The sequence below is a fragment of the Polyergus mexicanus genome, unplaced genomic scaffold (assembly GCF_030449975.1).
Source record: "Polyergus mexicanus isolate NDT 795.1 unplaced genomic scaffold, iyPolMexi1.0 SCAF_14, whole genome shotgun sequence".
Classification (NCBI taxonomy): Eukaryota; Metazoa; Arthropoda; class Insecta; order Hymenoptera; family Formicidae; genus Polyergus; species Polyergus mexicanus.
In genome coordinates this window covers 5,547,762-5,570,373 of record NW_027223334.1, presented here as the reverse complement: position 1 = coordinate 5,570,373, position 22,612 = coordinate 5,547,762, and the positions used below count along the sequence as shown (strand labels likewise).

Here is a 22,612-nt window from a genome sequence, read left to right as displayed (position 1 = left end):
AATAGAGAACGTGGAAAATAGATTACATAATAGGATTACATAATAATCATTTTTAATTAACGAGACATATGTTTATCACAATTATCAGGTTTATTTTTTAAAATTATAGCACATATGTCTTGATATAATATAATATAATATTTTTAAAACATTTTCTAATATATATGATATTCTTAACATGTATAGCAAGGGTAAGGGAAAAAAAAAATAATAATAATAATAATAAGAACAATAGGTAGGAATGAAAGCACGATAGTTTATTATTTGCTTAAATGACTAGATGACTAGAGGGATGTCCTAATTCTAAAACGAAATGTACATAGGACTTTCTTGTGTCTCTCGTGCGACGACGAGAGTGCGAAGAGATGCGTGTTTTGATATTTATAATCAATTAGTCTTTGGAGGCGCTGCATTGTTGCTTCCTCGAGGAACCAACCGTTTCACAAGCTTCCGATGGATCGTCGTCGTCGTCGTCGTCGCGAAACAATCTTTAATGCCCGGAATTTCTTAAAAACCGTTTCGATAAATCGCGAGCTATCGCGAAAGACACTTTCGATCGGCTCGCTGAAGACACGATGATTCATTAATTGTAAAAATTTTAATTGCAAATATGGCCATTCTTACGACAATGAATCCATCCACAAAAACCTCCAATAAATCACTTGACAAATTATTTACAAGAATTAATTAATATGTCTGTCACAATTAATCCTACAGAGAATTAATCTAATAATTGATCAATGATAATAATGCTTGAAAGACGCGAAAGAGAATAAATATACAAGATTCGGTAGCGCAGATAATGTCTGTTTTACTAAAACAGATCGTTAAGATGCCGTGCACACGTGCATCTCTCTCTCTCTCTCTCACACACACACACACACACATGCTTATATTTAATTTCTCAGTGATCATTTTGTGCAATATGATATGTTTTAAATTTTCTCTCTATATAATCTTGAAAAAAATTATTCTAATAATATTTTATATATAATACGTTTTTTATATAATAATAATATATTAATTTTTTTAACATTTTTTTTTTTTTTAAAGAAAAAGAGCTAATTGCGCTCGCGAGAGATTGTTTCGCTATTCGAGGACACGTTCAAGTTAACACGGCGATTTTTTCGCCACCGTAGCAAAATAAGAGAAAACCGCACGTGTGCCCGGGATCTAAAGATATACGATAGTTTCTGATTCGACGTCATATTCTACGCGGTCTTCGTTATCGCCGCTGTCGTTGTAGACGTCTTCGTTGTTTTCGACGAATCCACATTTTGTTGCTTCGTCACGTCCATCGAAGTCGTCAAAGGCTTTTTATTGGCGTCGCATATTTTTCGTGACCGCCAGTAATCTGTAACAAAAATAAACGATAACAAAATGAAACAGCATTGAATGTAAACGACGTGTTATTGAAACGTCGCGTCACGAGAAATCGTAACAATAATAGTATACTGTATAAAAACAAAACTTCGCGAGACACAATAAAAGCATTCACTCTCTCGATACAATTTCACGCGTCGTGAATAGATATTTCTGTGAGAGGACACACGTTGGACTTCCCGTAACGAATATATTTTTAAGATTCCGCGGCGTCATATGGAAGTTTAGTGGATCGATAGGGTCATCTCGTTTGCGACGTCGCGTAACCTGTATAGGAGCATCGTGCGAGGGAGAGGCACGAAATTTCCACAACAAAGACTTACACACGCAGGAATCGTCTTAGGGGCACCCTACTCTCGATCAGGTAACCAACCACCTGAGCATCCTACCCTCACTTCTTTTTATTTCCATTTTTCTCTCTTTTCTTGACTGACTACTGACAGGTGCGACTTTACGTTAACGGTACCAGTTCTCCGAGAGTTTAAAAAAAAAAAAAAAAAAAAATCCTCCTTGTTCTCTGACGCGACGAATATAAGACGTACATATATTTCGTTAGAAGGAAATAAATAATAAAATGTATGAAAAAAAGTGATCGCGGATCGCTTGTACCGTGATCGTTGATACATACATATAATGGACGAAGCCATAATACAGGATAATATCGTGAAATTATATCCTTTGTAGCCATTATCTCCTTGACTGATTTGGAAATAATTTTTTTTTCTTAAGAACCGCGATTTAATCGATCATTCTCATTCAGTCAAAGTACTAAGGAATATTAGCGTTGGCGAAACGGTACAACGGAATCGGAGCGCAGTTCGATCCGGCAAATCGATGAGAGAAAGGTGGAAAAAAAAATCCACGCAATGGCCATATGTCGAGGACATGATCCTTTCTCTCCGTACTTCTCTCTTTTTTGGCAATGGTTCGCCATATGGCGCGCGAAACCGAGCTCTTCCTCGATCAGCGTTCACGCATTCTCTCTCTCTCTCTCTCTCTCTCTTTCTTTTCTCTGTCTCCTTTTCTTTGATCTCGTTCACAATTTCGCTTGTCAACATCTGTTTCCACGCTTCAACGTGCCACGAAGTAGATCCTAGAAGGTAAGCGTCGTAGAAGGCTCGACGCTTACCTGTCCATATGTCTCGAACGAGATTTCGTTGCCCTTTGTTCAGGGATCCGAACGGGTCCTTCTTCTGACGCGTTTTTCACCCGAAGGAAGGATCTTTTTCGAATCGCTCTCCAAGACGTCTCCGATTTTGCGGGAGAACCATGCAAACGGGAGAGACTGCCTTAAGTCGCGATCGAAAGGATCCTTTGTCGATTTCTCATCGCGAGGATCGAGAACGTCAAAGATTTTCTATTCCACGACGCGGAAAATAATACCGCGATCCTCGTTTCTACGATACGATCTCCCCGCTTATTTTTCCTTCCGTTAATCGTAAAAGAAAATAAAACGCCTTTTTATCACTCGTTCCCGTTACTCGTGCGATTCGGGCCGAATAGGTATAAAGGATGAAAATCCAGATTTTTCTTTATTTAGTTTTATGTTTATTCTGTATAGATGTAAAATATTTTCCTTAAACGCGTTTTACCTTGGATTAAGTACAAGAGATAAAACGCGCGTAACGACGTTAAAAGTCACTTTTTTTTGCGGCAATAGGTAAATCATTAAAACAAAAAAGGAATCGTACCTTATATCTCGTTAAATTAATAAACGTAATTTTCAGACTATGAAAATGTTAAATAAACGGAAGAATTGGTGCAATTATACCCGTATTCATAGTCCGTCCTTGAGGAATAAGGATTCCTTGTTCCTCGTTCCACGTTTCATAAACTTTCCTTGACCGAACAAGGAATCTTATTGGCTCCCTTATCTCAAGGAAGGTCACGAGCTTCCTTGAAGAGTGATGCGACTTTTTTTAGCAGACGATACGCAGAATATAACCAAATATAACCTCCAAAAGTTAGTTTCGTTACATTTGTAGTTTTGTGGTTATTTGTTGTCGCGCTCTCAAACTGAAAGTGTATAAAGGAAAAAGAGATAATGGACAATGAATTTTTAAATGATTCTGACGATGGATTTGAAGACGAAAATCCAGAGAATCGGATTCTGTGGCGGATTCCGAAAAGATACATTCGCGATTGGGAAAATCCCGTGGAATTTTTTGAAGATACGAAAAAGTTTTCATATGTATTATATGAAATTAGTTGCAGGCAGCATAAAACGGTGCTGCCTCCAGTCGGTCACTAAAAATCCCTAAAATATTCCTTCCTTCTGAAAGGGAGACTCGAGGTCCATCTATGAAACAAGGTGGTCTTGCAGATTCAAGGAATCATTCATGGAGGCTTCCTCCGTCCTTAAAATAAGGAAGGACTATGAATACGGGTATTAGTGTATCCGGTCCTTCTCGTATCAAGTGCAACTTGTTCCAATAGGTGACGCGCGACCTTCGAAAGGCCCCGCGCGACACTGCATCGCGTGTTCGCGGGGTCTGATTTAATCGTGGGAAAAGACGTTCCAGTCGTCATGGGCCCGTAGCAAGGGCTAACAGGTGTCGGTGGAAAAAGAGGTGCTGGTTGCACCGTCCCGCTCCGTTGAATTTTTGAGGGTCGTCACGTTCCAGTCAAAGGAGTCACCATGCGGGGGATTATCAGTGCAAATAGGAACAGGATCTCTCTCGAAGTTGAGAAAATTAATCTTTTCCCCTCGCGCGCACTACGATTATCTCGCACACGTGTTTCAACGTATATCGACGTATATTTTTTAGCCTGCGAACCACTTCGAATGCCTATATATGATTTCAAAACGGATATTAGCCATTATACCAGGGTGTCCCCAATTTAAATGGCAAAACTTCAGCAGCGTGTAGGGGACCGAAAAGCTAGGACAGAAAGTCCTTTAGAGGTTTGCTCGTTTTTGCTCCATTTTGGAGAAAATCACAAAAAGAGAAACAAAACAAGTTTTTGTTTTTTTACTTATTTATTTACATTTTATTTATGTTATCGTCTATTTAATGCAGATATTGTTCAAAATGTTGCCCTCTTGCATCAATGCAAACATTACATCTAGCACTGACCTCATCAATTGCAGCTAGACATTGTTCTAGTGATATTTGGTGCACCGCTTCTATGATTCGGTCTCTTAATTGCTCTCTTGAATCGATTGGCATCGTAAAGGATAACATCAAGTGTTTACATATGTAAGAAACCTTGAAGCAGAAAGTTTATTCGGTGCGAATCAACTCAAGAGAGCAACTGACAATGAGAGATTGAATTTTTGCGATTTTCCCTAAAATGGAGCAAAAACGAGCAAACCTCTAAAGGACTCCTTGTCTTAGTTTTTAGGTACCTTACACGCTCTTGAAGTTTTGCCATTTAAATTGGGGACGCCCTGTATATTTTTTGTATGACAGTATAAAATTCATTTTTATAAAGGAATAAAAATTTTTTGCAAATTATTATCCTGAAAGTATAAAGAATGTAAGATACATACAAAGTGACGTACGTTTATCGATTTATCTCGCATGCAGTGGCATGCAAAATTTTGCACTTGGTCGAAAAAAAAAAAAAAACATAATGTCCATTGTGCACTAAAATTCATGCGATTACATTGAGGAGGAAGTAGAAGTGTGTCATGCCGGGAGAATCCAAGGAATGCGATCGCGGCTTTCCTTTACTCCTTGAAAATCGGGGGCCCTTCGATGACTCACGACAGAACCCTTACAGGTACTTTACGTCGGTCGCCTTAAACTCCATGACTCATAGTCGTGATTCATCCTCGTTCCTTCCCTAACTGCGTCATTACACCGCGTACTGATCGTAGAATATGACCAGCAACTGAAATTGAAGTTTCTCACGCGATCACGCATCACACGTGTTCACTTATCTTTCTTTGATAACGCAAGTATTTTTTTTTTTTTTTTTTTCGTAGGTATTCGATAGATGTTGCGCAGAAGTTAGTCGATCTCGAATACGATGGAATTGTGAAAGAAATCAAGCTGCGCTCGCTGCAATTTGAATTTTCTAAATAAAAAAAAAAAAAAAAAAAAAAACGCTACAATTTTTGTTAATTATATTTTTTTCGATTTGATAAAATATATCGCAGTTGGATAAATATTTTTAAAAATATATATTTTATATTAAATTATCAGAGAGGAATTTATGAAGATTGTAAAAATTATTTATTCATATTTTGTAAATAATTTCAAAAAATACTGAATCTCTTTCTTCTTTTTTTTTTGTAATTCATGATTAAACCATATTATCGCTGTAACGTATAGCCTATGCAAATAACAGATTTACATTCGCGATACGACTGTATTAATCGAAGAACTTTTTTTTATAAAGTTTATAAAAATTAATTTATATAATAGATCTTGTAAGAATAAAGTTTATAGGAAAAAAAGAATTTCTAAAAAAGAACAACACGAATTTCTAATCTGAGACATTTCTAGTTTAGGACGCCTAGATTATCCCTGCGATGGGTCTCGTTTACGACGCGTGCTCCTAGCGTAAGAAACGAATAGCCTAACAGGATGAAAGGTTCTCCGAAAGAACGCGTAAGACGGTAGCCGGGAATACTCAGCCAAGGGATATATAGAAGCTGGAGGTGGAGAAAAGGCGGAAGATGCGACGAACTTGGAATAAGAAAAGAGGTCGAAGCCACGCGACCAGGCCGCGCCTGCGCGTCCGCCTTCCCTTTCTTCGGCGCGGCTTTCCCGCCAAAAAGTCGTGGCTCTATGACGCCACGATGAGCGACAGACATTTACCGCTACTTTGCAATCTCGTATACAGCGTCATCCAATAAGCTAAATAATAGATCATTAATTGCCGAAGAGGATAATTTTAACGTAAGATTTTGCCTTTTTTTTTTTTTTATCGTAAGTCACATGATCGTGTGTATTCGGGTGAAAAATTATATTATGTGATACTAGAGTTACGAATACAATTCGGTTGCATAATTCAGTTTCCATCTCGAGGAACATTATAGTGGCATGCCATATATCGAGTTATGTGTAAGAGATATTTTTAGCTCGGTCACGCGCATTAAATACAAGAAGACGATACCAGCCAAAAGATTCGCGATGAGGCCCATCTTCTTTCGCGCGTGAAACATGCATTCTGATAAATTTTTACGTATCGTCCGTTCACAGAGAAATATTTACCGAACACGATTCGTAACTCATGCTCTCTCTCTCTCGTGCATAAATTTATCAATAAAATTCGCGTTGTTATTTCGCGAGAGAAACATTGCTCACCGTGAATGCTGGTCTGCCTTGAATACGGATTACTTCGCTTTTTGTTAATCGACGATTCGCTCTTCTCGTTGTTCCGTCTCTGGTAATTATTCTCCTTGTCCTCGGAACAGGGATCCACTCCCCATCTCTTGGCGAACTTGCTCCTCTCCGCGTCTAGCGCTTCCTGGAACATTTCCATGGTGTCCCGCGGATCCGGCTTGCCGAAGAGGCAGCGTGGTACTCGCGAGGCCATGGTCGAGCTGGGTAAGACCGTGTAATAAATTTCGCAACAGATCGAAGCTGCCAGCATCTCGGGTTCCTCTCGCGGTATTCCACCGGATGCGTAATTCGAGTTAAGCGGATTCCCGGCAATTTGCGTTTTTTTTTCAATCCGAGATACTTGGCCGCTCTCTTCACTTTGTCGATTCTTCCTGTATCTTCCGTTCAATGTTCCCCGGAAGAACAGAGGAATCATCGACGACGTAAATTGCGCCGCGCCGTTCAACTTTTCTGTGAAGTTTCCTCCTCGATTCTCGACGGTGTTACTCTTGTCGCGCGATGTCGGCCCGAAAACAACCGATCAACCTTGATCTTCACCGTACGACGGTCAGACTCGTTCTGGTAGGATCGTTCGGGGACGATGAAGCCAGACGGCTCAGATTCGTTTGAGCAAAGCCACGAGGTCCGGTAGTCCCCACTATCGGGTGTTGAAATTCAAATCTGATTGGTGCGCCGCGCGGGTTGCGCAGTAAAAATGGCGCGAATTTGCTCTAGCAATGTCCTCGTTGCGCGCACGTTGACATCCGCACGCGCCTTCTCTCTCTAATGCGCGCGCTCTCCACGTGTACCCTCACCATCGTGTTTTCAAGCTCGAAACCGTCCAACGGATTATGCTAAGCGATCCCTCGGCCTTGTGGTAGGAAAGAGCGCGCGCGCGCGCCGCGAAGCGTCGTACCCTTCTGCTTTTTCTTCTAAGTAGCGCGATGTATAGAAAGATCACGATCGCGGTTCGATGCGATTCAAGACTATTCCCTCTCTTTCTCTCAGATCGCTCTCTTTCTTCCGTTTAATTTCTTTCCGGCTACCGGATCCGATCGATTGTTGAAGGGCGCGAAAAAAAATTTTTATTGTTTTATCTCGCCGATTGTTTTATCCTCAAATTTACTTCAATTTATCTCTTTAAACAGTCTCTTACATAGATATAAAATAATTTACATTTTTTTATGTATATATGTTACATACATTTTTAATCGGTTTTTTCACACATACTAAAATTCGTTACTATTATCTTTAATTTGAAACTATATATATATATGAAGCTAATATAAAAAGTTTATCATTTTTCTATTAAATTTTTTTTTTTTTTTTTTCCCCATGGAAATTGAAATTATATTTTCGAGAAAGGTTTATAGAGAGAGGAATAGAAAAATGATTTAGATCGCGTAAGCGTGCGCACCAATGAGACTGCAGGACAATTCATCCAATTGTTGTTGGCACGATTCTGCCTCGAGCATTTTTGCGGGAAGTCGGGTGTTTTGTAGCAAGAAGAAAAAAAACGGTCGTCCGAGCAGGTGGAACAGCCGGAGAATGAAAGGGAGAGACCAGAGTGGAAGCAAGAAAATCGCTCTTCGAGTCGCGATCGTTTTCTCGAGCACATAGAACTTTCGGATAGACACGATTTACGAACAGGCCAACGATTATATAATCATAATCAGCATAGCATCATTTTATAAAATCAAGATTTTTTTTTGCTTTTTATTTCGTGTTGTATTAAATTTACTTGTTGAATCGCCTTTTGAATTGGTCCTATTAATGCGATTTAGTATCTTAACCGTGATTTTTTTTTTTTTTTTTTTTTTAATTGCGTTTTATATATTCTCCGCGAACACCAGATATTATGTAACAGGTCAACGTGATTAAAAAAAAAAAAAAAATGCAATGGGGCCGTCCATTATATACAAGGCATTCAGATTGTAACTCAGGAAGATCAAGCCAAGGTCTTACCTTTGACTCACACGCGTAAATTTTAGTTTCTTCGAAATCTTCTTAATATTTTTAATATTTAATCTTAATATTTTTAATATTTTTAATATTTTTAATATTTTTAATATTTTTAATATTTTTAATATTTTTATAAAAACCTACTTGGGAAATTATAGGTGTAAGGATTAAACATTTTATATTTGCGATACAATTTTTATTTTAAAAACGCGTCGAATAAAGTATACGAATATATAAAGCTTCGAGCGACGTACGTAATACATACTTGCGTCTGTATGCAAGTTCGAGAGTGGGCGAGACAAGGACGATACGCAAATGAATGCTCGAGTGCGAGGGGTAGGAGGGACAGCAGAAACATAAATGCGCCACTGTGTGCACGTACGTGAAATAAAGCGTGACCGCACGCTGCCGCGAGATTCGAGGAGGTGCGATTATAAGCATCTCGCGCGATACCGGGTGGATTGTAACGCAATTTGGGTCGAGTCACGCTTCGCTATATCACGGCTGATCGTATGATGGGGGTAAATTCGACCGTTACAGAAACGCATTGCAGCGCAATGCGTCGGGCGTGGACGCGTGTGCGTGCACACGCGCATCGCGCGTCCTCTCGTACACTCGCCACAGACAGGTGAACACCATGACCAACTATAGCGAGCGCCCGTAACGATCATTAGGTTGGTGATCGCTTCTTGAGATTTTTCCATCGTAATATCCACGCTCGTTCGGTTATTATTGCTGATTATTGCTGCGTTTTGCCCCGTAATTGCTTTCAAACGTGATATCGAGTGCAGCTCGCGAGATTGCCGACGATTATCGGTTCATACGTGAAATATACTTTGTTACGGGAAATGCACACGCGATTTAGAAAGTTAAGCGATTTGCTTTTTAAATCTTTATAGCATGTAGGTATTAATGGATAAATCTCGACGTTATTCTTGAGCGCGTAAATCGTCTCCCTCGCTCTTGTTTCGACGCAACTGTCGGATCTCCGACGAAATGCCAACTTCCTTCTCGTTTAAACACGGGAACATCGATATCCGTGGGGGATTTCGAGTTTCGAGCGCTCGCGCTCCCCATCGGTCTCCCACTTCCGGTCCTGGTCAAGCAGACCGAAACACGCGCGGGGACCCCGGGTACACCCGTGACGTCAGGGCATCGTACAAAATTAGGGAGGAACTTATCTGCAGGGGTTCATACGCCAGGATGTAGTTAATGCCGCGACTTTAACTCATACTAAAGACGATTACTGACCCGATCATTTTTCACGGTTATGAGCGGTCTAATAGAGGGCATGCTCACGAGGGGTACGCGAACCGATTTTTGAAAATGCCAGACATTTTATTACTGCTATATCGTTGGCTTCTTGATTTTATTCTTCTTTGATACTTCTATGCGAGAAACTCTCTCTTCCTCTGTCTGATAAAAATATGAGAATGGAGAGAAAAAGAGAGTTTACAAGTTATATACTGTTATATTTTTTGAAATTAATTTTTTTTTACAATAGCCTTATTACTCATTTAATCCTTGCCTTACGGCTTTGAATGACAGTTTTACAATTGTTATTTTGTTTTTGTGTTTATGTATTTTCACAGTGTGTTTTTATAATTATTTATAGTTATCTAGTAATATTCCTCTATTTTGAAATAACGAACAATAAATTATTAAAAATCAAAACTCTTAACTTCAATAACTTCAATAAGCTACAATTAACTCATATAATTCATTTAACTCGGCTAAATAGATTTCCTTAATAAAAACTAAATTGATGTATATCAAAAATAAAATAATAATGATATAATGCAAATAATTATAACAGCATATATATATACTGGGTGGCCCATTTTAATCTTCTCAGGCAAATATTTCAAAAATCAAGCCTGGAAGAGAAAAATGTTTCAGACAAAAGTTGTTTGGTTTCGAGGGGGCCATAAGATGGTACCATTGATTTGACCTTGGAAAATCATTTGAAGGCCATGTGAAGGTCAACTTTAAAATCTTAAGCGGAAACCCCCATTTTTTATTTAGTATTCTTGTAGCTGACATCGAGAGCTTTCCAAAACACTATAATAAAGTATTTTTTCATTAAGTACTTTTTGAGTTATTTTATATTTTAATCTGACATATTTTGATATAAAAAATAAAATATTTCGTAAAATATTTATAAAATATATATAAAAGAAAAACACCGATGTATTGGAAATAAAAAAATTTTCTTTTCTCAATTTATAAATGCTATTACACATATATATATATATATATATATATATATATATATATATATATATATATATGTATATATATATTTTTTTTTTATATGATGTATGTATATGAAATATTTTACGTATTATGACACATATATATATATATATATATATATATATATATATATAAATATTTTATATGATGTATGTATATGAAATATTTTACGTATTATGACACACACATATATATATATATATATATATATATATATATATATATGTCATAATACGTAAAATATTTCAACAATGAATCAATAATATGGTATCCGGCTTAGACGGCGTAAACATTAGCGCGCTATTGTTGACGTATTACGACTTATGGGGCCAATCATTCTCGCGGCGACACTCGAACAGTAAGGTAGTAAAGCGCGAGACACTCCGTCAATTTTCTTTTACAAACGCGATCGCGAAAAGTATCGAGAAATAACTTGATACGATAAATATAAATGATCTTTTACATACCTTAAATAATACGTAATTATATCGTAACAATAAATTTCGAGGCACGTATTTCGCGTGATGTATACACATTTAATCAAGAGTCGAAGTGACAGGAATCAAAATTGTAAATGTAAATTGTTTTGTCGCGATCTTTCTCTCCCTTTATAAATAATAATTATTTCTCTAAAAATAATTAAGATTTAATTATATTTCGTCTGTTTTGCTTTTTCATTAAACTTTTCGACGATTTAAATATGATTCGGATTAAAAACGCATAAAAAAATAGTCGAATCGCAGGTCCGAATAATTAAAATGACGATAAGCTTCGAGACATATTAATTTATTAAATAATTGATCCATAATTTAAAATATCTATGTAATTTAATATTCCGCTTGTTTATAAGTCATAATATGCAAAAAATATTTTTGGTTGCGAATTGTCAATAACATGATCTTCGGCCTTGGCGACGTAAACATTAGCTCGCTATTGTTAATGTATTACAACTTTTATAGCTAATCATTCTCACGGCGACACTCGAACAGTAAGCGCGAGACACTCCGTCAAATTCTCTTTTTAAACGAAATCGCGATAAATATCGGGAAATAATTTGATACGATAAATATAAATTATCTTTTACATATCTTAAATAATTATACCGCAACAATAAATTTCGAGGCACGTATTTCGCGTGACGTGTATACATATTTAATCAAGAGTTGAAATGATAGATATCAAAATTGTAAATGTAAATTGTTTTGTCGCGATCTTTTTCTCTCCCTTTATAAATAATAATTATTTCTCTAAAAATACTTAAGATTTAATTATATTTTGTCCGTTCTGCTTTTTCATTTAACTTTTCAAAGATTTAAATACGATTCGAATTGAAAACACATAATAAAATAGTCGAATCGCAAGTTCGAGTAATTAACATAACGGTATGCTCCGTGATATATTAATCGTTTATTAAATAATTGATCCATAATTTAAAATATTTATATAATTTAATATTCCGCTTGTTTATAAGTCATAATACGCGAAAAATATTTTCGGTTGCGAATTGTCAATAACATGATCTTCGGCCTTGGCGACGTAAACATTAGCTCGTTATTGCTAACGTATTACAACTTTTATAGCTAATCATTCTCACGGCGACACTCGAACAGTAAGGTAGTAAAGCGCGAGACACTTCGTCAAATTCTCTTTCTAAACGGAATCGCGATAAGTATCGGAAAATAATTTGATATGAAAAATATAAATTATCTTTTACATACCTTAAATAATACGTAATTATATCGCAACAATAAATTTCGAGGCACGTATTTCGCGTAATATATACACATTTAATCAAGAGTCGAAGTGACAGGAATCAAAATTGTAAATGTAAATTGTTTTGTCGCGATCTTTCTCTCCCTTTATAAATAATAATTATTTCTCTAAAAATAATTAAGATTTAATTATATTTCGTCTGTTTTGCTTTTTCATTTAATTTTTCGACGATTTAAATATGATTCGGATTGAAAACGTATAAAAAAATAGTCGAATCGCAGGTCCGAATAATTAAAATGACGATAAGCTTCGAGACATATTAATTTATTAAATAATTGATCTATAATTTAAAATATTTATATAGTTTAATATTCCGCTTGTTCATAATACGTAAAAAATATTTTCGGTTGCGAATTATCAGTAACATGATATTCGGCCTTGGCGGCATAAACATTAGGGCGCTATTATTAAGGTATTACTACTTATGGTTAATCATTGTCACGGCGACACTCGAACAGTAAGGTAGTAAAGCGCGAGACATTATCTAATTTTTACATTTGTATTTAACTGAAATTAATGATGTCGCGTTTTTTGTCATTTCATTCACAAAAATTTTATTAATCAAATAAAATTATTTCAAAAGTATAAGAAATATAATTAGTTCAAAAATATAAGAAATATAAAAATTTTATAAAAGTTTTTATATATTCAACAAGAGCACTTTATTTGATATTATTTTCGCATTTGGTGGACAAATAAGAGCGAGGAATCTGGTTCTCTATTTTTAAAAGACGTGGTATTAATTATCTTATTGTTTTAATTATTTATGCTTATATAATAAATTTATATAAAATAGTTTTTAATGTGTATCGGTGCGTACTAAGTCGAAATGACAGCAATCAAAATTATAATTTATTGTTTTATAGTGATCTTTCTTTTCCTTTATAAGGAATAATTATTTCTTTAAAAATATTTTAAATTTAATATTTTGTCCGATACTTTATCGTTTGACTTTTCGTCGATTTAAATATGATTCGGATCGAGAACGCGCAATAAAATAGTCGAATTGCATCCGTCCGAGTAATTAACGATAAGCTCCGTAATATTATTAATCGTTTATTATATAAGTAAATAATTTAAAATACTTGTACGATTTAATATTTCGCGATATACGTCATAGCACGCAAAATATTCGGCTGCGAATTATCAATAACAAGGTTTTCGGCCTTGGCGGCGTAAACATTAGCACGATATTATTAACGTATTATGGTCTATCAGTCGCACGGCGACACTCGAACAGTAAGGTAGTAGAGCGCGAGACATTATCAAATTCCTTTTCTAAACGAGATCGCAACAAGTACCGGAAAATAATTTGATAAGATGATTATCTACTTATCTTTTAAATACATTACCACAATAAGAAATAATTATTTCTTCAAAAATAAAATTTAAAATTAAATATATTTTCGACGCTTTATCGTTTGACATTTAACAGCATCTAAATATGATTCGGGTTAAGATCGAGCAATTAAACAATCGATTCGCAAAATCGAGTAATTAATATAAGACTTCGCGATACATCAACCATTTAATAAATATAATTAATCATAATTTAAAATATATTTTATAAACTTTAATATTCTGCGTATATATGTATATATATATATATATATATATATATATATATATATATATATATATATATACATATATATAATATAATTGTACATATAAAATATTTCGGCAACGACTTTTCAATAACATGGTATTCAGTCTTGGCGGCGTAAACATTGGCGCGCTATTGTTTACGTATCATGATTTTGTTATTACTCGTACAGCGACACTTGAATAAGAACTATAGTGGGGTGGGACGCTCCGTCGACATCAAATTCTTTTCTTACGTGTTATCATTCACACGACGACATCCGCGCAGTAAAGTAGCTGTGCGAGACGCTCCGTCAAATTCATTTCCTAAACGCGATCGCGACAAGTACCGGAAAATAATTTGATAAGATAATTATCTACTTATCTTTTAAATACGTTACCACAATAAGAAATAATTATTTCTTCAAAAATAAAATTAAAAATTAAAAATATATTTTCGACGCTTTATCGTTTGACTTTTAACAGCATCTAAATATGATTCGGATTAAGATCGAGCAATTAAACAATCGATTCGCAAAATCGAGTAATTAATACAAGACTTCGCGATACATCAATCGTTTAATAAATATAATTAATCATAATTTAAAATATATTTTATAAACTTTAATATTCCCCGTGTATATATATATATATATATATATATATATATATATATATATGTTTAATAGCATTTATAAATTAAGAAAAGAAAATTTTTTTATTTCCAATATATCGGTGTTTTTCTTTTTCACGCATTCTCGAACTAACATTCACCACGCATGCTTCTATTTACAGGCACTGATTACTAAGGAAGAAAGTGTGAAAAGATGATCGACAGCTGATACTGGCAAGGAGAAAGAAAGAGAGCGAGAAACATCGAACGAAACGAGCTAAGAAGTCGCGAAGAACAAGGTAAAAAAATTTGAAACTACCCTTTGGCCATCGGCGCGAGCACCTGGGCAGCATATGTACCAAATATAAAAGGACGACCGCGTTTCTGCGGGCCGATCATCTTCTCTCCCTCTCTCCCCCCGCCCCCCCTTTCTCTCTCTCTCTCTCTCTCTCTCTCTCTGTCTCTCCGCAAATTTCGTGTTCGCTCGGAAGGTCTCGAAAATTTTGCGGAATCACCGATGCGTTCCGCGCGGCTTTTTTCCAGCGTCGAAATTAAAGGGAGCGTACCGCGTGTCGGTCGACGTTCAGTCAGCTGTTGGCTGTGATTGTTGCTAACCGCGCATTAATCCTTTAGATAACGTGAGATAACGTACGCGAAAGCGACAGATCTCTAATAAAATTTTGCGTTCAAATTCTTATCAGTGTCAGGGCTGTAACATTACATGGTTGATGGCAAGATGTTCCATTTGCTTTTCTTTTTTAATACTATAATAATGTATACATATATATTAAGTTTATTAAATTTAATATTAAATTTATTAAACTTAATATTATTTAATATCAAACTTAATAATAATGTTAATTCTTTTTTTTTTTATACGCAACAATTAAACCCAACAATATTAAAATTCTTTATTCTTTGCTTGAAAAATATAATTTTAATAACAGATTTTTCTCTGTCTGATAAATATGAAGTAGATTTTCAAAATCAAAAAAGATATACGCGAAGAGAAGAATTTCTTTGATACAAAATGTACTTATTATTACATTACTCTTAATATTAATTAAACAAAGATTTTTGCCAATCTTCTATCTCGTATGATTGTATTATACGCGTGTGCATTTAGACTCGTTTAGGAAGAAAAATCGTGCAGGAAAGAGCGACAGACGAGGGACAGAAGCTGGACAATAGGGTTCGTGTTTGCAACCACCTGTACTCACAGGTAGACGAAAGCGTGTGCAAGGAAACAGGGCCGTCTTTTTCACGCACGCGTTTATATCAGACGGTGAAAACAAACAGAAGCTGTCGCGTGGGTTCCTCGTGGCTGCTTTTGCGTAGAAATTTGATATATTCGGTCAGTGTTTCATCATCTGCTCGTTACAAAATGCCCGGTGCGTCGATTATATCTCTTTTGATCTCCTTCATAAATGTCTCGACGAGTAATTTCTTGGAACGAGAGATCTCTCGCGTTGTCCGCGATAGAGTTTAACTAACACTCTAGATTATCTGTAAATCATCGCGTTTGTCATATACGCCCGAGATAAGTGGCGAAGAGAGTATATGCAAACAGCTGCCAGTTGGTTGCAGATGCTCTGGAAATTCTGAAATTCCAACCACGTCGTAAACAGTCACGACGTTTACGACTGTATCCGCACGAAGCTGGATCTCTCGCATGAAAGAAATCATCATTTTTGAAGGATTTTAAGTTGCTCCGACGACAGGAAAATTTTACATTCAATTAATACATTAAATTAAACTAATACATTAATTAATTAATAAATTTTAAATTAGACAGCAGAAGGCAAAATTAGTCATTTCTCTTTCTTTTTTTTTTCTCGTATATAATTCATTTTTTTCTTTTTTTTTCCAAAAATTGAACGAATTTATTCACGTCGCAAAAATCGTGCGTGCATCGGGAGCGAAGGAAACATTTAAGTAATTATTGGGTGATTGCATAAGTTCTCTCTCGTGCCCGACTTAAATATAAACTTCAATAGATTATATTTTAGAGATAACACTTTTATTAATCAATTATATAGTCTCCATTCTTTTCTACAATGGTTTTCCAACCATCTATAAGCTTGTCGATTCCATTTTTGAAGAAAGAACTTGGTTTTTCTTGAAAAAAGTTTCTAAGGTACTTTTCGACAGCTTCCTCGGAATTGAGATTCTTGCCATTTAAACTATTCTGCAAAGACCGGAACGGATAAAAATCTGAAGGCGCAATATCTGGAGAATATGGCGGGTGCTGCAGAATTTCCCATTGCAACTCCTGCAGTTTTCCTGCAGCTTATTCCTTTCAGTCAGGAGATGCGGCACCCACGTATCAAGCTTGGAAATGTATCCAAGCTTTTTTAAATGACGAAAAGCGGTTGAATGATCGATGTTCAGCCTCTCAGCAATATCCTCAGTTGTAATCCTTGGGTTTCCTTCCACTAAGGCATGCACAATGTCATCATCGATGCCAGAAGGCCGTCCAGAGCGGGATTGATCCTCCATGTTGAAATTACCATTTCGAAATCTGCCAAATCACTTTTTGACTGTTCGGAGAGCAGGAGCGCGGTCCAAATAAACGCTTTGAATATTTTTTTGTGCAATCCCAACACTCACGCCTTTCCGAAATTCGTATAGCATTACATGCCGCAAATGCACCTTTCGTTCTCCATTTTTAATGATTTCTCTTATGCACAAATGGACTTATCTGAACAATGTCTGACGCTAAATTGACATAAGACAACGTCATCTATTCGGTGTAAGCAACAATTACCACACGAAAACAATAGAACTCCGCCATGCAGCAACTTAATGCCATCTATGAAAATCGGGCAACGAACTTATGCAATCATCCAATATCACGCGTGCGTGTAACGAGCGCTCTTTATTTCTCTCTTCGTTGACGCGACCGCGCACGATGCAGAAAAGAACGTGGAAAAATTGTCGGTTAAGAATTAGCTACTTTTCTGAGCGAGCGAGAATGTGTAGCGACATGATGCTCAAGGTTGCCGCCGCAATTTCAGTTAATTTGAACCTCCTACGTTATAAACCGTACACATTTACATTCCTATGATCCCTGTAATTTGCACGCTTTTTATGGACATCGAATTAATCATTGGCGGTTTTTTTTTTCTTTTTTCTTTTTGATGGGTGATGCGAACATACTTTGATGGCTCGTTCTTCGTATTCGAAATATATGAACAAAGATTGTTTGCATCCCGTTTTCCTAATTATAGGAGGTATTATTCAGCTATTGTTAGAAATAATTAAATTTTAGTCTTTTAAATTAACATGTATCATTGAAAGGGAGGAGCAGAAATTTAATTGTAACAATATATTTTCGTGTACAGCACAAGTAGACACCGTTGTTTGAAATAAAAAGAATCATGATGAATCTTAAAAAATAATAACGTATATTTTGGAAAAGAGATATTCATGATAAAATAATCTAGTACGAGTGTTTTTTTTTTTTTTATGTAGTTCCTATATTTTAATGGATGGTGAATGATAATCGTGCACTTTTTACGAGTCCCGTTTAACAACTCGAACAGAAATTAGGGGTGCTTCGGGAATTTAGATTCGTGTGGTAGAGCAAAGAGAGAAAAAAAAAAAAAAACGTATACCGACAAGATTTGAACAGTGCGGGAGGAAGGCGTGACGGCGAGCTTTACGAATCTCCGCCGGTCCAGCTGCTCGTACCTACATTTACCGTCGACCTTTCGAAGCCTCCACCTCCGCGCACATAGTTCGTTCAGATGGTCTGAATGCCGGCAAATCTACCGGCGACCTGCCCCCGTTGGAGAGGGTGGAACAGCTGTTTCGTTCAATAAGAGGAGATCCTGAATCGTGAATATTTAAAGATTCTAGTATCCTGCATTCTACACGCTTTCAATGAGCTTTTTAGCGATAGTCGCTGCAGACAATGACAAATACGATACGGGATTAGATTATCTTATAAATTCATATTCAAACCAACTATTAGAGGTAGAAATTTGTTGTTCTTTGGTTATTTAACAATACAATATTTTCCATAGGATTCGTTTTGTGTAAAAATGTGTTTTGGTCATTTCCATAAATAATTTGGCTAGTAAATATGAAAAGTAATTAAAATTCATGGATGATAAGAAGAAATTCCGCCAGGCAGCTAGCTGAAAGTAATTGAATTGTAAAACAGATGCGGGATGTTTTATAGCTTGATGGATCGCTGATCTCGGGCCACGTCATAATTCTTAAAAACTAAGAACGGAGAATCATTCAAAGAAGATCATCATAGTTTACGAAAACAAACACCGGGACTCGATAACAAAACATTAATTTGCAATTTTCTGATTCTTTATATTTTTTAACACGTTTCAATTATTGATTTTTTTACGCGTTAAAGGGACATACCCCCCTTGAAATCCCCCTTGAAAAATGAGTACGTTTTTTTAGATTCTTTTTTTGCAGCGCAACGATTTGATAAAAATTTTTTAATTCTTTTCACAATATTAATACAATATTAATTAACTACTTAAATAAAAAATTTTAGTCTAAAGAAATTTTTTTTTTTTTTCTTTAAAGTTGTACGAACATTTGCAGATTTATGTTTTCGTGCACGGCGTGCATGAAAACTTGGGGCTACCGTTTGATGGATTGACTACAAATTTTACATGCGAGTTTCCAATAAGATTCCGCATCTGCCAACGAAGCCTTTCTTTAATCGGATTTCTCATTTTTTTGTTATTTAAAAAAGAGGAAAGAGAATTTTTTTCAAAAGAACCGAAACTTTGTTTTCAACACGCCGCCATTTTTTTATTTCTTGAAATTTTGGAAAGACGCTTGAATAGCTATTACAATGTTTAATAAAAAAAATAAAAAAAACTTGGATTTTTAATTTCCGATATGATCTATGAACGTTTTCATCAAATCTTGGAAGAGCTCCACAAATATTCCCATAACTTGTAAAAAAAAATTTTTATTAAGCTGAAAATTTTTATTTAGATAGTTGATAATATTGTATTAAAATCGTAAAAAAATTAAAAATTTTCATCAAGTCGTTGTGCTGCAAAAGATCTAGAAAATGTACTCATTTTTTCGAGGTTTCAAACCGTGGTATACCTCCTTAAGAAAGGACAATGATATTTCGAAAAGCTGTGAGATTCATATAAAGGTTAACGTTCCCAATATGCGCCAGATGTCGGGAATAATTAAAATGCAGTCACGAAAGATCCCTGTTCCTCTCATCATTTTCGTGTAAGCATGCTCTCGTATTTCTACGGTGGAAACAGGAACAGGAAGAACGCGTCCTCTTGAATGAGAAAAAAAAAACTATGGGTTGGTTCAAGGAGGAACCGTCTTGTCGTGTGGGCCCAAAGTAACTCGATCTTCTGGGCAGTCTTACGGCTTCTATCGACATTAAAATTGATAGTTTGAAAGATATACAAATTATAAAAAGATATATAGTCAGGATAAAATTTTAATAGACGAAAAAAGAACTCGTATTATCGGAGCTCGCAATATTTTTTATGAGCATTTTCTACGTATCGAAGAGGAGATGGATAAGGTTAAATTGACGTTTAATTTTAATATTTCCAAGAAATTATCAAAGATTTTTTCACGCGTGCTTCAAGTTATGAAATATTTCAAGTATCGTCTAAGACACCATGTAATAATGCAATTTTTTCACTGGAATAGAAAAAACAAACCTCGCACGAATTTTTCCGCCACGTTGAACCGCGCGTCCGCTTGCAACATCGCTCAATTACAACGTGTGTGTATTTTAAAGATAGGTCTGAAACGGGAAAAAAAGCTCAAAATAGCCGTTGTCATAGATAAGTCTCACGGGCTCCTGGGAACGCGATTCCCGCCAATTTCTCGGCGGGTGCTCGAGGCGGTGTAACGGCCGCTGATCCGAGATGTCTCGAAAGTGGCAGGTGCAACTTGGGCCAAACTTCATTAAACACAATCCCATCTGCGCCCTCATACTTCCAAGACGTCTCGTGGCCGCCGTAACTTTTCGAGGATGATAGAAAGAGATGAGAAGAAAGGAGCCTTAGCAACTCCGCTTGGCACATACCACATATATATATGTTTTCTTTTTTCCTCTTTTTTGTTTATCTTTACTTGCGAGACAAGGCAGATTGACTGGTCCAATAGAGCTGCTTAAAACTATACGCTCTGCGTGACAATGACTGAGAACTGTGACAGGTGTCTGTTCTCGGAAAAAATATATGTTTTAAGAAAAAAAGAAACGCATTTGTGATATTTATTAAAAGTGACGTTTGTGGATTCTTGAAAGATATAAGAAATGCTGAAAACTTTCTATTTTATTGCAGAATTAAATTTATAAGTGTACTCTCAGTTCTCTCTTATCGCTTTACGTTCAAAGGGAAGGAATTATCATTGTTTATCATTGAGCAAAAATTTTAAATGTGACGAGTATGCGTTTTTTAATTAGTAAATGTCGTTGGTATTTCAAAAGAATAAGGAAGGAATCGTTTATCGTCGGTTAAACAAACAAATTATTTCTCGGAACGAAGAGCAAGCCACGTGGCTGCTCCTTCTGGCACGCGCGCCTAGTTTTTTAGACCCTTGAGATTTATTGGTTTTAGGATACTCTTTAGTCAGCTCGAAGGAAAAAGATCGGCCGTAACTTGGAGATAAACAATGTTCGTTTAGTGTCCGCATAATTCTTGGTTAACATTAAATTCGATTTACGATTAATAACGCGTATCACAATTATCAGCAATTATCAAGTGCGATTGCGTACAAATTGAAAGCAAAAATAGTAACGAAATGGGAGATGAGTATTCAAATATATTTTATTGTATTTCCTAATAATTGTATTAATTGCCTAAGAATTGTATTAATCTCCTAAGTACTGTATTATATAATTTTGCAAACAGTAAACATATTTGACAGGATTTTAGGAGCGGGCGAAATAATATTGTTATAAATATTTTTAAAATTGCAATATTTTTTGTCGCAATATTTATATTTCTACGATGTAATTATTTATCGATAACAGATACTTTGAGTAATGTGCGATTGATAGAATGCAATAAAGATAACATTTGTGTTATTTTGCGAAGGATTCTCAAGACTTTCTGTCCATTTCTCGCAAATTTTTGCGTTATATTATAAATGATATCAGGATATTTTCCACAGTCTATTGTCCGCGCAATATTGTCATAAAAAAAGGCTCAGCTTGAACGACGAGGTATATATAATAGACTTTACAGGATCTTTAAACTTTAAAGGGACGAGGCACCCGAACAGCTGACGCTACTTAAGATACTCAGGTATTCTTTCTAATAAATGCGGGACAATTTGAAAAACGTAAATCAATTGATGTCGAAAAATGCCGCTTGAAAAAGTATGGAAATACAATAAAAAGTATTTTATACGTACGTGTATATGTGAATAATATCTATTTTTTTATGACGTTATTATTCTTGACAATAATATATATATTGGATGATTGCATAAGTTCGGGCCCGATTTTCATAGATGGCATTAAGTTTCTGCATGGCGGAGTTCTATTGTTTTCGTGTGGTAATTGTTGCTTACACCGAATAGATGACGTTGTCTTATGTCAATTTAGCGTCAGACATTGTTCAGATAAGTCCATTTGTGCATAAGAGAAATCATTAAAAATGGAGAACGAAAGGTGCATTTGCGGCATGTAATGCTATATGAATTTCGGAAAGGCGTGAGTGTTGGGATTGCACGAAAAAATATTCAAAGCGTTTATTTGGACCGCGCTCCTGCTCTCCGAACAGTCAAAAAATGG

General features: G+C 35.8%; 1 protein-coding gene and 1 long non-coding RNA gene across 3 annotated transcripts in view; one reads left to right on the top strand and one right to left on the bottom strand.

The window, feature by feature from the left end:
• Positions 1-22,612, top strand: part of LOC138939619 (uncharacterized) — a 104,132-nt gene that overhangs the window by 58,215 nt on the left and 23,305 nt on the right. For both annotated transcript variants that reach the window (XR_011447874.1, XR_011447873.1), the window contains exon 2: positions 15,030-15,146. This is a non-coding gene — a long non-coding RNA (uncharacterized lncRNA). The remainder of the gene's footprint in view (positions 1-15,029; positions 15,147-22,612) is intronic.
• Positions 242-7,260, bottom strand: LOC138939616 (uncharacterized). Its single transcript, XM_070307570.1, has 2 exons — positions 6,642-7,260; positions 242-1,354 (listed from the first exon to the last, which is right to left on the bottom strand). The coding sequence occupies exons 1-2, from the start codon at positions 7,093-7,095 to the stop codon at positions 1,212-1,214; spliced, it is 597 nt and encodes a 198-aa protein (XP_070163671.1). The 5' UTR covers positions 7,096-7,260; the 3' UTR covers positions 242-1,211.